The sequence below is a fragment of the Balaenoptera acutorostrata genome, chromosome 20 (genome assembly GCF_949987535.1).
Source record: "Balaenoptera acutorostrata chromosome 20, mBalAcu1.1, whole genome shotgun sequence".
Classification (NCBI taxonomy): Eukaryota; Metazoa; Chordata; class Mammalia; order Artiodactyla; family Balaenopteridae; genus Balaenoptera; species Balaenoptera acutorostrata.
In genome coordinates, this window is record NC_080083.1 from 19012197 (window position 1) to 19029691 (window position 17495).

The window sequence follows — 17495 nt, forward strand, 5'->3', positions numbered from 1 at the left end:
GTGAGAAAGAAGGAAATCCTGCCGTGTGCAACAACCTGGGTGAATCCTGAGGGCATTATAACGGAAATAAGTCAGACAGAGAAAGACAAATACTCTATTATATCACTTATATGTAGAATCTAAAAATGATAAACCCGGAGGAACAGAGAGTAGAGGGGTGGTTGCCAGGGGCTCAGGGGAGGGTGGGGAAAATGGGGAGATATTGGTCAGAGGGTACAAACTTCCAGATAGAAGATGAATAAGTTCTTGGGATCTATTATACAGCATGGTGATTACAGCTAATAATACAGTATTACATAACTTGAAAGTTGCCAAGTAATCAGATCTTCAATGTTCTCACTACAAAAAAGAAATGGCAATTATGTGATGTGATGGAGGTGCTGCCTGATGTTATGGTGGTAATCGTATTGCAACAGATAAATGTATCAAATCAACACACCGTACACCTTAAACTTACATGATGTTATATGTCTGTTATACCTCAATTAAGCTAGAACCGTAACTACCACATACCTACCAGGATTGCTGAAATTCAGGACTGTCAGTACCTAGGGTTGGAGAGGAAATGGAGCAACTGGAACTTTCCCGTTTTGCTGGGGTGGGGATGGGGGTTGTAAATCAGTATGACTACTTTGGAAAACTGGAACTATCTACTAAAATTCAACAGCAGTCTCACTCCTGGGCGTTTGTCCAGTGAAAATGTATGCATCATATAGACACCAAAAGATATGCACAGGAGTGATTTTTAAAATCTCAAATATCCATCAACATGTGAATGGATAAACAACTTGTGGTATATTCTCACAAGGGAATGCTACACAGTGATGAAAATGAGCAAACTAGAATTATTTGAAATAACGTGGCTGTTCCCGTGAAGATAATGTTGAAAGAAACACAAAAAGGAATACACAGTGTTTGATTTCTCTTACATTAAGTTCAAAACGAGCAAAAGTGTGCCTCTGAAAAGGAAGGAAGAGGTAGCGACTGCGAGAGGACACGTGGGGTTTTTTGGGGAGTCCTATTAATGACCTATATCTTGATGTTGGGGACGGTTACACAGGTGAACTCACTTTGTGATAATTCGTCAAGCTATACGCTTAAGATCTGTGCGTTTTTCTGCATGTCGGGCATACTTCAATAAGCAAGTGAAAATATTTGCCCAGATGTGAATAGCAGTAGAGGGTGTGCTACATGTCAATAAAATATTCCAAGGGTCTGCCAATCCAATGCTCTCAGTTTTACTTAAATGACACCAAGTGCCCATTAAAGTTAAGTGCTTGGGGCACTTAGGTGCTGGTGCTTTACAGAAGTTCAATGAATTAGAAGATATAGATAATGAATTGGATGGGTACTTTTTATGGTGCATTAGGAAAGCAACAAATAGTGGTCCCATATTGCCTGGCTGGGAGCTGTAAAGAAACTGAGGAAATACTTTTCCGCTGAAAGCACAGGTTCTAAAACTGGCTAGACCCATTGTCAAATTGCAGCATCAGCTGAATTCTTACCTATGGCGGTCGTCCATGGGCGCAATTTAGGTCCTGCTTGACAAAGACTGGGATCCTGGCAAGTGGAATGGCGGTAGGTGGGAGAGTCCAAGGACCCAAGGATGCCTGATGAATGTAGCCTACTTGAAGCACTGCTCTCCCACTGACTCTTTCCCACTAGGAAAACCTAATGACCCACCTCAATAATCAGCAGGTCCAAATGTGGCTGGGGCCTAAGGACAACAGTCAAAAATTGTAGAGGGAAGAGATCATTTACACCTCAAATGAACTGTAGTCATTATCAGTGCTATGCTAGGAGAAGTCAGGGAAGACTATGCATAGACTTGCAAGTGCTTGACAAGGAGCTGAAGTACCAGTTTGGATCCTGCAGAATTGGTTGCTATGGTGAGGCCTCATCGGAAACATGGTGTTCCATGTTACCGCAGGATGAAACTCTAATGGTTTGGTGGGTTGGCTGACTCAGACCTAAGCCTAGCACTGGCCCAGGCCATCTGGCAAGAAAGGTAATTGTTAGTAAGAAGACACACAAGGAGAAGTAGAGACAGAGAATGGCAGAAACTTAGACCATCTTAAGCATCATGTTGCTGAGGGGGTCACGGAATAATATGATCCCTCAGAGCTGCCTTAAAACCTGAATAGCTTCCTGGGTTTCTGTGAGATTCCTTTCCCTTACTACCACGTGTATCCTTTATCAAAAACAAAGCAAAGCATTACTTGAGATAGTATATAGTCATATTGGGGCCCAGGGCAGGCCCCCAAATATGTCTCAATGGCATATTGATTGTTTTGAATTAAAGTTACTTAAGAAACAACCAGATGCAAGAAGGACACTTTGATGCTCCTCTCTGTTTCTCTGAAACTAGGAAATAAACCTCTCATGTGAAAGGTGCCTTCCCTGGGCTGGGAGGTAGAAAGACATCATTATCGTCAGAGACAAGGAATTCAGGTCTGAGAAGCCTGTATAAATAAACCTTGCTACTTCTTTACTAATTTACTACCCAAGCCCAATCTTTGCTTAAATTCCTTATAATTAGGCACCCGAACCTAAGTTTCTCTGTCCTGTCCAATCCTCACAAATTTGTTTCTTTGTACACAAAGACATAAAAGTTACCTGCTTTTGGTCACTCTCTGTGCATCATTTTATGATCTCCTGTGCCCACAAAACTAAGTTGGGTTTTCTCCTGTTAATCTGCCTCGTGTCAGTTTTATTATTAGTCCAGCCACAGGAATTCAACAGGGACAGAGGGAAATTTCCCCCTCCCCCTAATACCAATCTGTTCCCTGGAGCCAGAAAAGTCCAACTAACACAGGAAAGGCACCCGGGCAGAAGGAGGAATGAAGAGCAGAGAAGGGGAAGAGTAACTGTGGGATCCTCAGCTATATGTTTCCACTGATTACTCTTATTTCTGAAAACTTTCCAACTTGATTCTGAAACACAGTGTTCCCAAAGTTCTTTCCCTTCCTGGAATAATTCACAACCTTATGGAACTGAAGGGAAATTAGAGCTCATTCGGCACATTAGAAGAGAGAGGAGAAAATGGAGGTCCAGAAAGAAGAGATCTCCTTTTTATTCCATTTCCTTCAGCCACTCTCTTTTCCCCACCATTTAAGCATGGATGTTCTCAAATCACCTGCCCCTTCTCCCTCTAGACTCATAATTTCAGCCTCCAATTATACATGCATCTGTCTGCTCTTAAATTTTTATCCTAAGTGCTGAATGCTACCCACCACTCCTTTACAATATTAGATGCCAGTGATCTATGGGGTATATACTTACAAGTTTCACCAATACCTGAAACTCAACTTAGTTAAGATTGAAATCTTTCTCCTTCATCCCCTCCCAGCTTCTTCATCCCTGCTATTAGCAGTATCATTTTTAAAGGTTCCTTGTCTTAAACTTTGTAACTTCAAAACATTTCATACAAAAAGGATAAAGAATAAAATAACAAACACCCATGCCCCTATGATCCAGACTTAATATCTGGCTGTGTTTGCTTCAGACTGAACAACATTTTTATAGGTAGACACGGCTGGAGGTCCTGTGCCCCATGCAATCTGCTCCCTCCTAAGAGGGCAGTTCCTCCCCAAAGCAGGTCCCGAGACAAAGGCCGATGAGCCTCAGAATTGATCCGGGAGGTGCAGGTACACGGGCGAGGGAGTGGGGAGGTGGCTCAGGAAGGGAAAGCAGCCAGTAGGGCCCGTTACTAAGCAGCTAACACGGTGGGCAGCGCAGCCGATTCCTACAGAAAAGCTCCAGCAAATGGTGTTAAACACACCTGAGAATCATCGTGACCGATGAATGGTGGGGATGGAGCATTTATACCCCACACCCACTAGTCATTTGGGTGGCTGGGCGTTTCCAGCCCTCTATGGACTCCAGCAGCCTGAGGGAAGCCTTTCGACAAAGGTGTTGGCTGTCAGAAGTTAGGCTGTTGTGTAAAAAATGGTAAGGGAATACAAGGGGAGGTGGGCAGAGTACCGACAGCATCTGTGACAGTGTGTATCCATCCTATTGACATCGTTTACCTTTACGAGTGTTAAGCATGGTTAATTTTTGTATAATATGATATTATTGATAACACTGATGATGATAATGATGATGAAGGGTAACACTGACTCTAAATATACACCAGTCAACATGAAAAAGGAAGGTAGTTTGGGAAAATAACTTCGGTTCAAAGACCTGGTTAACTACTTATTGAACTCGTATCACGTGCCTGATTGATTTCCCTTTAATAGAAAGTAAGGAAAAGAAATAAAGTACACTTTATTAGACTTTGACAAAATTTGGTTTTCTCCTGTATCTTCCTTCATCTCCTTCTGCGAGACTGCAGGGTTATTAGGCTTAAACTGTGATGGCTATATAAGATTACAAGTCTTTGCTAAGAAGACTACATATGATCAAGAATGTCTTAGAACATCATTTCCTTCTTAGTTGCAATCCATTCACCTTCCTACTGAAAGGGAGAAAGGTGTGTATGCATGTGTGTGTGGGGTGGGGGGACTGGGTGACAGAGACAAATCTCAGCCTCATCATCGGGTGACAGGCCTGCAGGGATGTTCTAAATTATTTAGCGAAGCCAGGAATAGTTTGTCTTCATTGAACCTCACAGCCAACAGGACTCCTGATTTAACGAAATAAAACTATAAAACAGTATGTTCCCTATTCCCTTTTGCAGAGGCCAAAAGGATTTAAAATAATCTTTAAATAATACTCCTCATAGATCCCATAATTGGACAAACCCAGACCTCCCTCTTTAAGAACGAGCAGACAGAGGAAAGTCACCTGACACATGGAAAGATTCAGCAGTCCAGGAGGATCTTTTTCAAGATCAGAACAAACCGTCACTTGTAAAGCAGACCCCATACAGCAGGATAAACAAATTTTTTAAAGTCTCAAATTGAAATTCAAGGAGACACCCACCAAATTTCATATTTCAAATAAGGAATGATTAGAGAATTTGAAAACCCCATGGAGAAAGTGAATAACTAAGCGGGTTTAGATCAGAGGTAAAATATATTGGTGAAAATAACTTCTGGAAACAGCATACATTTTACATTTAAAAGAGAGGTAACGCTTTCATAAAGTAATTCCCTACTATTTCTCTACCTGATTCCATTTCCACATAAAAACAAGCCTTATGAAAATCAATAAGAAAATACATTTCATGTCATAACATTTAAGTAGTGAGTGGGATTAGTGATAAAGGTCACGTAGAATGCAGAGTCCTACACTTTAAAACAAAACGCCTTCGTTTTTCTACTGGAAGCTTTGATCCTCCTTATAGAAAATCGTACTTTTGTATAAAACATGAGATTGGCAGAAAATTTTAGGAATTCATGGACTCCCTAAAGCCCCAGAGGTTCTAGTGATCAGTCTGGTGACCCACTCGTGGTCTATGAACACCAGGTTAAGAATCCTTTATTCAGAGAGAAGCAGAGAACACTTACGTTGTATAGAGGGATAGTCTTCATCACTTTGTACTGCTTTGTGGGATCCATTTTATACAGGTGACGGTCAGTGACAAAAATTGCTCGATCTTCCACCTTACTAAAGCGATTCACCTGTAAGAAAACAAAATAATAAACCATAATATCTCATCAAGAATGAAATCAAATGATCTGTCAGGAAAACATCTAGGAGCAGAGGTGGCTGGCTGTGAAGCCAGATTCTGTAATAGATGTGCACCACCTATGACCACTCTCTGGATGCAACAGAGATGGAAAAGGAGTGTTTCCAGATTTGTGGAATTTTACAATGTAAATTTCCCAAGTTTACCATCTAACAGGGAAAACAAGAGGAACACAGAAGAATTAAAGAACTAAAAACACGTAACCCAGACACTATAATGAAAGTGAAAAGGCAACCCACAGAATAGGAGAAAACTTTGTAAATCATATATCTGAACAGGAACTTTTACCTAGAATAAATAAAGAATAGAATATAAGTTGTATCTAGAGTATATAACTCAATAATAAAAAGACCCTCCCCTCCAAATTTTAAATGGGTAAAGAATTTGAAGAGACATTTCTCCAGAGAAGACATACAAATGGCTGTAAAAAACATGAAAAGATGCTTGACATCATCAGCCATCAGGAAAACGTAAATCAGAACCACAGTGAGATACCACCTCACACCCACTAGGATGACAATAATAAAAAAGACAGTAACAAATGTTGTCCAGGATGTGGAGAAATTGGAACCCTCACTACTGGTCGGGGTCTAAAATGATGAAGTTGCTTTAGAAAATAGTTTGGCAGCTCCTTAAATGGTTAAACATAGAATTGCCATGTGACTCAGATATTCCACTCCTAAGTATATACACAGGGGAACTGAAAACATATCCACACAAAAACTTGTGCCTGAATGTTCACAGCAGCCTTAATCATAATAGCTAAAAAGTAGAAACAACCTCAATATCTATCAACTGATGAATGAATAAAATGTGATGTATCCATACAATGGAATATAATTTGGCAATAAAAAGAATAAAGTATTGATACATGCTATAATGTGGATGAACCCTGAAAACATGCCAAGTAAAAGAAGAGAGTCACAAAGGACCATATGTTGTATGATTCCATTTATATGAAATGTCCAGAATAAGCAAATCTATAGAAACAGAGCATAGGTTAGTGGTTTCATAGGGCTGGGGGAGATGGGAGGTTTGGGGGGAGGACAGCTAAGGGGTGTGGGGTTTCTTTTTGGGTTAATGAAAATGCTTAGCAATTGGTTGTAGAGATGGATATATAGCTCTAAACACACTAAAACTGTATACTTTAAAATGGTGAACTGTATGTTAAGTGAATCATATCTCAATAAAGCTGTTAAAAAAAAAACCTGTTTGAAACAACTCATTCTGTCCCTTTCCTAATGCACTGGGCAGGTATATTTCAGATTAAATTCCCTAAAACATGTTTATGAATCTACATGTTCTACATTAAATCTACTTATGTTAAGTGAAATAAGTCAGAGAGAGACAAATACTGTATGATATCACTTATATGTGGAATGTAAAAAATACAACAAATTAGTGAAGATAACAAAAAAGAAGCAGACTCACAGATAGAGAGTACAAACTAGTGGTTACCAGTGGGAGAGGGCAGGGGTAGTATAAGGGTAGGGGATTAAGAGGTACAAACTATTAGGTATAAAACAAGCTACAAGGATATATTGTACAACATGGGGAATATAGCCAATATTTTGTAATAACTATAAATGGAGTATAACCTTTATAATTGTAAATCACTACACTGTACAGCTGTAACATACAAAATAAAAAAGATTAAATATCCAAAAACAGATAGTGCCTTCCTATTGCATATAGCATAAATAATTTCCTCATATTATTACTCTCCATAAAAAGAATGCACCATATGAGAAGGCAGTAAGTGCCCACACAGAAAAGATTCAGCGTAAGCTAAATAGACATCTGATGTGGGTGCGGTGGAAGGGAAGGGCTTTAAATAGGAAGTCTAAGGATCTCCAAGGTACCCTGCCACTCAGATTCTACGATTCCTTTATCTGACTTTCAAGAGTTTTCCTATCTGCCACTATTCTACTTATTTGACTTTACATATTTCTTCAAGGGCTCTGGCTCCTTTCTGACAGGTTTCCTCATGTCATGCTCTCTCTTAAATGATTTTCTACTCCCTCCTTTTTCTCTTTAGCCATGTATATGTCAAGATAATGCTCAATTTCTCATTTATTATAAAACCTCTTCAATTCCTCTAGTAAAAAATGATCACTCTCTTTTTTTCTATTTAAAAAATTTTTTTAATTAAAAAGTTTAAAAAATTATTTATTTTTAAAATTGAAGTATAGTTGATTTACAATGTTGTGTTAGTTTCAGGTGTACAGCAAAGTGATTCAGTTATACATATATGTATCTACTATTTTTCAGATTCTTTTTATTTATTTATTTATTTTGGCCATGCCATGCTGCATGACGGATCTTAGTTCCCTGACCAGGAATCGAACGTGTGCCCCCTGCAATGGAAGTGTGGAATCTTAACCACTGGACTGCTAGGGAAGCCCCTCAGATTCTTTTCCCCTATAGGTTATTACAAAATATTGAGCACAGTTCCTTGTGCTATACAGTAGATCCTTGTTGGTTATCTACTTTATATATAGTAGTGTGTATATGTTAATCCCAACCTCCTAATTTATCCTTCCCACCCCTTTCCTCTTCGGTAACCATAAGTCTGTTATCTATGTCTGTGGTTATATTTCTGGTTTGTAAATAAGTTCATTTGTATCTTATTTTGTTTTTTACATTCTATATATAAGTGATATCATATGATATTTACCTTTCTCTGGCTGGCTTATTTCACTTAGTTTGATAATCTCTAGGTCCATTCATGTTGCCACAAATGACATTATTTCACTCTTTTTTCCATGGCTTTTTTCTGAACTTCTACAACACAGTTGTAGAATCAATATATAGGATATATGCAGAATTAAGAATGAAACAAAAAACTGACCCTGAAACTAAAAAGCACAGGTTTTACTTTTAAAGCAGGAAACCTGAGAATAGGAGAAACTATTAGTCTAAGTGCTTTTGCTAACGGAAAACACTGGCTACATCATTACTCTTTGCTTGGAGAAGATGATAGGGAGGAAGGAAGGTTGGCTGATGCTTATAAAACCAAGACAATTCAGTTACATCTATCCTTAGTCTCTGTATGAAGTGGAGTTACTATTTATCTCTCTCTTATTAAAAGGCAGAAGTTTTCACTTAATAATTGGAATGTTTTAATAATTTTAAGGACAGCTGACTTGTAACTTTTAGACCATGGATGCTTGTCATGAAAAATATACTTGCTAAAATAGCTGTGTGGAATGCTGTGTTTTTTAAACTTATAGTTGAAGCTATGTTTAGCAAAAGAGGTTGATTTTACTTATTAATCTTGTGATAATAAATCTACTGACTATATCCTCACTAATCGAGCTCTAATTAACTGAGCCAATATCAAAGGTTATACAGATTGTCTTAAAATTGGAAGTCTATCCAAAAGCTACTTTCCTTATAAAATAGCTACAAATAAGTTATCAAAATAGTCATAAATAAGACTAACAAATTCACTTCAAAACAAAGTAAAAATCTCACATACAACTGTAGGATTTCTTTTTTTTTTTTTTTTTAATGAAGGTTAAGAAACAGCTTAACTAATTTGTGGTAAAAGAAATCGGAACAGTGGTTGCCTTTGGTAGTGGTGGGGCTTGGCTGGGAAGGGAGCTGAGGGAGCTCTCTCCGGTGATGGAAATGTTCTGTATCTTGATGGGGTTGTGATTTACACAGGCGTATGCACTAGTCAAAGCTCAGTGAACTGTATACTTGAGATCTGTGCATTTACCTGTACATAAATTATACCATAACACAAACAAATGCATGAACAGAACAAGAACAATGTAGAATCTCAGATATCCAGGGCAGGTTTTTACTTATTGCCTTACTATTTCATGAACAGTACTCCTGTGTTCCAGCCCGCCTGGAAGCTCCTTGAGGCTAATGACCGTATGGTGCCTTTTTTCTTGTACCTCACAGCCCCCAGTACAGAAGTGGGCAACCTGTAGGACTTAGTACATCCTTGCTGATCAGTGGGTTTTGAGAGCACTTTTTTTTTTTTTAAAGCTTGTTTTTACTTTCTTTTTAAAAATTATTTATTTATTTATGGCTGCATTAGGTCTTCATTGCTGCGCGCGGGCTTTCTCTAGTTGCGGCGAGCGGGGGTTACTCTTCGTTGTGGTGCGCGGGTTTCTCATTGCGGTGTCTTCTCCTGTTGCGGAGCATGGGCTCTAGGTGCGTGGGCTTCAGTAGTTGTGGCTCACGGGTTCAGTAGTTGTGGCTCGTGGGTTCAGTAGTTGTGGCTCACGGGCTCTAGAGCATAGGCTCAGTAGTTGTGGTGCAGCATGGGTTTAGCTGCTCTGCGGCATGTGGGATCTTCCCGGACCAGGGCTCGAACCTGTGTCCCCTGCACTGGCGGGCAGATTCTTAACCACTGCGCCACCAGAGAAGCCAACAGGCTTTGAGAGCATGTTTTTTTTATTTTATTTTATTTTATTTTATTTTTTTTTTTATTTTTTATTTTTTATTTTTAAAGGATTTTCTTATTTATTTATTTATTTATTTATTTATTTATTATTTTTGGCTGTGTTGGGTCTTCGGTTCGTGCGAGGGCTTTCTCCAGTTGCGGCAAGCGGGGGCCACTCTTCATCGCGGTGCGGGGACCGCTCTTCATCGCGGTGCGCGGGCCTTTCTCTATCGCGGCCCCTCCCGTCGCGGGGCACAGGCTCCAGACGCGCAGGCTCAGCAATTGTGGCTCACGGGCCCAGCTGCTCCGTGGCATGTGGGATCTTCCCAGACCAGGGCTCGAACCCGTGTCCCCTGCATTAGCAGGCAGATTCTCAACCACTGCGCCACCAGGGAAGCCCGAGAGCATGTTTAATCCCACAGGATAATTTCAAGAAGTCTTCTTCCCTACACGAGCCAATCAGTGTTGACGACAGGAACTGTCTGGCTGGAAAACAGATGGAAGACGCTGCAGCACACTGCGGAGGCTGCATTATGTAAGAAAAGCATCTCCCCAGTGGCAAGTGAAAGCACAGTGGCTCAACAGCTTCAGTCCCCACTGCCCAGTTGGGTCGTGGAAAAACTTCATGTCTTCACTGAAGAAAGAGCAACCTCGGACTTCTCGCTTTTTTATTTCTGAGGCTGGCAGCCATTTTATTCGTCAGCTGTCTCTGTAATGAAAAGCTCCCTAACATGGCATGTACTACGTAAGCACACGGATTACTGTTTTGTTATTTTTTATTCTCCTTGTTGAAATTGTTGAGATTTACTTGTACATTTTCTTTTCTCTCATAAAGTATCTTTTCCATGCATTAATTTAATTTTTCCCTTTGGAGTCGAAGTCCCTGGAGGGCAAGACTTTTACGACCAGCCATCACTATAAGACTCTGCACACAGAATGCCAACGGACCAGAGAAGCTGTCCTCAGTGGTTCCGAGTCTGTATTTGCAACGACGCGTTGCTTGGTAGTAGCTACCCTTCTAAGATCTCTTTTATTTCTTTATTTACTTTTATTAAAAAACTTTTTTTTTTTTTTTTTGGCTGCCCTGTGTGGCTTGTGGGATTTTAGTTCCCCGACCAGGGATTGAACCCAGGCCCTCAGCAGTGAGAGCGCGGAGTCCTAACCACTGGACCGCCAGGGAAGTCCCTAAGATCTCTTTTAGACTCACAATTTCATTGAGAAACGTGTCTTTTTATTACCAGAAATCTAAAGATGGGATTGAGCTTAATTTTTTCTACATTTTGAAATCTAGCACCCGACTCCTATTAACTGAAAAAAAATTATACTGGTAAGCATTTACTCAAGTTAAGTAATTTGATAATTTTTTTCCCCAAAATTTACAATGTGCATTTTCAAGCACTTTAAAAACTGCTGATGACATACAAAGGAATGACATGAAGTCCTCTGTTACAATAGGAGTCTGAGACTGGTAGATGGGAGTTGAGATAGATAAGAAACTAAAAAGTGAAAGTAATTTCATAGAAAGAAAAACATAATATAAATAAATATAAATATAATTTCACATAAAGAAAACAAAACTGGATAATGGGTTTGGGAGAAAATGTACGTGTGTGATGCTACAGAGTGCTACTTTGTTAGAGAGTCAGAGAATGCCCACATTTGCAGGTAAATCTTTTCCTAACAGACAGAATTAACCACAGGATATTTTTGTAAATAAGTAGTTAACAACTTGCTGATGAGGACGGTTCAATTTTAGATTTGGGTAATATTTAAATCAAGATACCAAGCACTAAAAATTTCTGAACAACTACCATGTCATGTGTCTCAGTGACTGAAAGGAAAAGGAAAGCAAAACAAAACAAAACAAAAGAAAACAACGAAAGAACCAACTAAGAACCTTCCCCTTAGTAGACTAGAAGGTATAGTTGTGATACAGTTAACTAAATTAGGATAGGTAGGGTAGGATGTAGTGGAATATATTGCTATAGGTAGGATATAGCAAACTAAACTTCAAGTTTTAGTTTGAATTTTATTGTCTTCTCCCCTTTGCCTCATAGTCTTAGAAATCAGTCCATTTTCTAAACATTCCTTTACACAGAGCATATTTTCCAGTCTTCAACTTGACAAAAATGGTATCTGTAACTAAGAGAAAAACAGAGTCTATGTGGTAAAGTAATAACCAGTCTTGGTAGTAATTATTTACTTCACATAGCAACGGTTTTTGCCATAAAAGAGAACTGGCACTTGTCATAAGAGTTGAAACAAGGTGGTTGCAGAGCTTCTACATCAGCGTTTTTCTAAGTTGTTTTGCACAACCCTAGCCTTGTGCAATGCTTTGTGAGAGACAGGTTTCCAAGTCAAGCTGGTTTGAGGAACTGCAAACACCCCCCTCCTCCCTCACCGCCCCCCCTGCCCCCGCCCCACCAGTGGTGTTCAGATCCCACGGATACATCAAAGGCTCATAGAATTCTGCACTTAAAAAGCATGTTTAACTGTTTAACCCAGCCTTTCCCAAACACATTTAGCTGTGGAACTCTTTTGAAAAAACAAATTCATATTCAATGGAACATTGGTTTGTGAAAACCCTCTAGGAGAACACTAGTCATTTGTATCCATCGTAGAATATGGAAAACGGAGAACATCTAAAATAGAATCTGAATAACAAGTAAAAGTAGGGCTCCTCATCTTTTGTGAAGTCACGCTGAGAAATATATGAGTGTGTTGCAAAAGAAAATGAAAAAAACAAAACTTGTTGCATAATTTCACAAGGTCACACAAGATTCAGAAAAACAATAGGCAGGGTGGTAAAGTGGAGGGTATAGCTCTTCTTATGATGTGTCCATGAGTTAATCTGGAAACCAACAAACAAAAACCTAAAAGCAGCAGTTCCACTGAAGCACTGTTTAGGAACATTTCATTCTTTTTAATGTAGAAATGTAATTTCTAAAGAGAACAGGTCAAAAGACTTTACCTTGAGGTTTAGCAACTCAAATCATCCTTAAAGCATGAATCAAATGAGTGGGAAGGACATTGATGTAACGAAGGAAAAGCTTTGAGTTGCAAAACTTAGCTCAATCAAAACGGCAAAGACAAATGTCTTACATACACATGTGAATTTGTAAATTCAGACTTACTTAAAGTAGTTCTGGCATAGGGACACAATTTTTGTTCCTCTTAAATTCATAATGTAAAAGAAAAACTAGATCACAGACTCAGTGTTAGATAAGATCTCATCTGATGTCTTCTATTACCCAAGCTAAAACCCTCAACCAGAGAAAAATCCCTATCACTTGCTCTTGCCTGAACACTTCCAGGGATCTGTCTGTAGGTTTCATCAACTCCACAGGGGGCCAGAGATAAAGTTTCCCTGGAGTCAGACCAGGAGAGGACACATTATGGGTGCAACTAACTATTTACACAGGTCTCCGACCTTACAGGACATTTTATAATTGTAGTTAGTGGAAAGTGGCTGTTTAGAAAAGAACCAAAGCATAAAGAAGAGGGCTTTAGTAAAATCATATCAAGTTTCCCTCGGTACATCCTTGGGGATTGAAAAGTTTCTAAAGAAGACATTATCTAAGCTATAATGTGAAGAAGTACACTGTATTATTTTGCATGGAACTTAGAAATACAGAAGCATGACTAAAATGTTTTCAGTTTTTATGCGGTAGGACCCAGGGAGAGACATGCTGTCATACATCAAATTGTTATCACTAGAAAGACAGAACCAGAGATGCCAGGCTTTTCTATAGCAGATGATGTAATTCTCAAAACCATCCAACTCTCTCTGATCAGTTGTTCTGATGACTAATTTGACTTCCCAGATATCTTGATACTAGAAAGGAAGGTATCCTAGATAGTAGATAAATTCACTAAAATGGTACATTCCTTTGTCAAATTCAAAAACTGGCATCATGGCTAATACTGTTTTGTGTGGGTGTGTGCATCTGGTTAGCAAAAGTCATTTCTTGGTTGTCTGATCAGCTCTAGGTATACTTATAAAATAGAGTTTCTGGATCTAGGAGTTCAGAATTAGACTCTACACTTTGGTAACCACCCCAAGCTACTGCCAGCAAGCTTTTCTTGGAGATGTGTATTTCATTCTAAGTTTAAAACAGCTGCTCTCTATTTTGTTAAAAAGTCTGTATTATATTGAGTTGATCTTTTTTCCATAGAATATTTGAACACTAATACCCGTTAAATAATAATTCCCCATTACTCCCTCCCCCCAGCCCCTGGTAACCACCATTCTACTTTCTGTTTCTATTAATTTGACTGTTCTAGATATTTCATGGATGTGGAATCACACAATGTTTGTCTTTTTGTGTCTTATCACTTAGATAATATCTTCAAGGTTCATCCACATTGTAGCATGTATTTCATTCCCTTTTTTTTAATGGCTGAATAGTATTCCACTGAATGGACACACATATTCTTTATTCATTCATCTGTTGACGGACATTTGGGTTATTTCCACCTTTAACTACTGTGAAGAATGCTGCTATGAACACTGCAGTACAGTCAATTATCTTTTTTTTTTTTTTTTTTAAAGAAATTCACATTATTTTATTTATGTATTTATTTATTTATGACTGTGTTGGGTCTTCGTTTCTCTGCGAGGGCCTTCTCTAATTGTGGCAAGTGGGGACCACTCTTCATCGCGGTGCGCGGGCCTCCCACCATCGCGGCCCCTCTCGTTGCGGAGCACAGGCTCCAGACGCGCAGGCTCAGTAATTGTGGCTCACGGGCCCAGCTTCTCCGTGGCATGTGGGATCTTCCCAGACCAGGGCTCGAACCCGTGTCCCCTGCATTGGCAGGCAGACTCTCAACCACTGCGCCACCAGGGAAGCCCCAGTCAATTATCTTTTAAAGAGATTTAAGCGGTAAGAAAGATTTTAGGTATTTACCCATGCAGCTACCACTTCCCTTGCTCTTCATTCTTTGGGGTAAGTCCACATTTCCTTCTGCCTGAAGGACTCCCTTTAACATTTCCTATGAGTGTATATCTTCAGACATGCCTAAAAAGGTCTTCATTTCACTTTGGTTTTTGAAAGATACCCTTTGCTAGATACAGAATTCTAGGTTGACAGGTTTTGTTTTTTTTTTCTTTCAGTAAAAAAAAGTTTTAAAGTTGGTGCTCCACTGTCTTCTCACTTGCATTGTTACTGACAAAAAATATGATGCATCCTCATCTTTTTCCTCTGTCTCTTTTCTCTTTATCACTGGTTTTAAGCAGTTTTTTGTCATGTTGTGCCTTGGTATAGTTTTCTTCATGTTTTTTTGTGTTTGATGTCTGTTGATGAGTTTATAGTTTTCATCCAATTTGGAAAAATTGCAGCCATTATTTTTTCAAATATTAAAAAATTTTCCCTCCTCTTCTCTCTTACAGAGACTCCACATGCACTTATATTAGGCCACCTGAAGTTGGCTCATGGCATCCTAATATTCTGTTCTTTTGGGGAAGCATCTCCCCCCGCGCCCCACCCCCGCCCCGTGTATTTCATTCTGCAGTGGAAGCACGGAGTCTTAACCACTGGACCACCAGGGAAGTCCATGTATTTCATTCTGGGTAGTTTTATTGCTATATCTTCAAGTTTAGTCTTCTTCTGCATATGTCTAAACTGTTAATTCTATCAAGTGTATTTTTTTTAAACATCAGACACTATATTTTTCATTTCTACTCATAAAATATACATATTTTATTAAAACAATTGTTTTAATGACCTTGTCTGTTAATTCTATAATCTGTGTCAGTTCTGGATCAGTTTGATTGATTTTTCTTCTCATTTTAGGTTATAGTTTCCTGCTGTTTTGTATGCCTGGTAATTTTTTTTTTTTTTTAAATTTATTTATTTATTTTATTTTTGGCTGTGTTGGGTCTTCGGTTCGTGCGAGGGCTTTCTCCAGTTGCGGCAAGCGGGGGCCACTCTTCATCGCGGTGCGGGGACCGCTCTTCATCGCGGTGCGCGGGCCTTTCTCTATCACGGCCCCTCCCGTCGCGGGGCACAGGCTCCAGACGCGCAGGCTCAGCAATTGTGGCTCACGGGCCCAGCCGCTCCGCGGCATGTGGGATCCTCCCAGACCAGGGCTCGAACCCGTGTCCCCCGCATTAGCAGGCAGATTCTCAACCACTGCGCCACCAGGGAAGCCCTGCCTGGTAATTTTTGATTGGCGATGCCATGCACTCTGAATTTTATCTTCTGAGTGCTGGATATTATGTATTCCTGTAAATATTTGAGGGCTTTGTTCTGGGACACTGTTAGATTACTTGGAAACAGTTTGGTTCTTCTGGTGATTTGTTGGGTGGGATTAGGGCAGTGTTTAGTCAGGGCTAATTATACCCCACCACTGAGGCCAAGATTCTTGTTAGGATTCTACCCAATGTCCCATGAATCATGAGGTTTTTCCAATCTGGCTGCAGAGACAGGCACTACTTGCAACCCTGTATGAGCACTGGGTATTGTTACCTCTAATTCTTTGGGTGGTTCTTTCCCAAGCCTTGGGTGGTTTCCTCACATGCATGTGCTGAACTACTCGGCTGAATACCTGAAGTGGACCCTCTGAAGATCTCTGGAGTTCTCTCTGTGCACTCTCTCTGCTCTGGTACTCTGTGCTGCAAACTCTAGCTGTCTTAGTGTCTCCCAGCTCGCAGCTCTGCCTTGGCTGCCCCCTGCTCACGCCACAGACCAGAACTCTCTCCAGGAAGTAAACTGGCTAATTGTAGGGCTCATCACTTCATGTGTTTCTCATCCTTTGGGGATCACTGCCTTTCCTTGCTGGATGTGCACTGTATTTTTTTTTTTTTAATTGAAGTATAGCTCATTTACAATGTTGTGTTAATTTCTGCTGTACAGCAAAGTGACTCAGTTATACACATATAAACATTCTTTTTTATATCCTTTTCCACTGTGGTTTATCCCAGGATATTGCATATAGTTCCCTGTGCTACACAGTAGGACCTTGTTGTTGATCCATTCTCTATGTAGTAGTTTGCATCTACTAACCCCAAATACCCAGTCCATCCCTCCCGCATGTGCACTGTCTTGAAAACCAGTTACACATATTTTGTCCTTTTGTTTTAACCTTTATCCTTTCATTCATTTTAGTAGATACACTGTATTCTATTGTGTACATACATGATTATTTATTAATCCAATCACATACTGCTGCATACTTATGTTTTTTCACCCAGTTTTTTGACTGCTACAATGTATGAAACTGTTCATATATCTATCTTTGGATATATGTGTAAATATATTGCAGGATAAATCCTGAGTTATGGAATTCCTAGATAAAGTGGTCTGTGTATTTTATTTTATTTATTTTTTAAGATTTATTTATTTATTTATTTATGGCTGCATTGGGTCTTCATTGCTGCGTGCGGGCTTTCTCTAGTTGCAGTGAGTGGGGGCTACTCTTCATACTCTTCGTTGTGGTATGCGGGCTTCTCATTGC

General features: G+C 39.6%; 1 protein-coding gene across 1 annotated transcript in view; it reads right to left on the bottom strand.

Moving 5' to 3' along the window:
- MYO1D (myosin ID) overlaps positions 1-17495 on the bottom strand; it is a 355807-nt gene that overhangs the window by 136584 nt on the left and 201728 nt on the right. The window contains exon 20 of the mRNA XM_007190161.2: positions 5457-5570. Within this exon, the coding sequence (XP_007190223.1) occupies positions 5457-5570 (114 nt within the window). The remainder of the gene's footprint in view (positions 1-5456; positions 5571-17495) is intronic.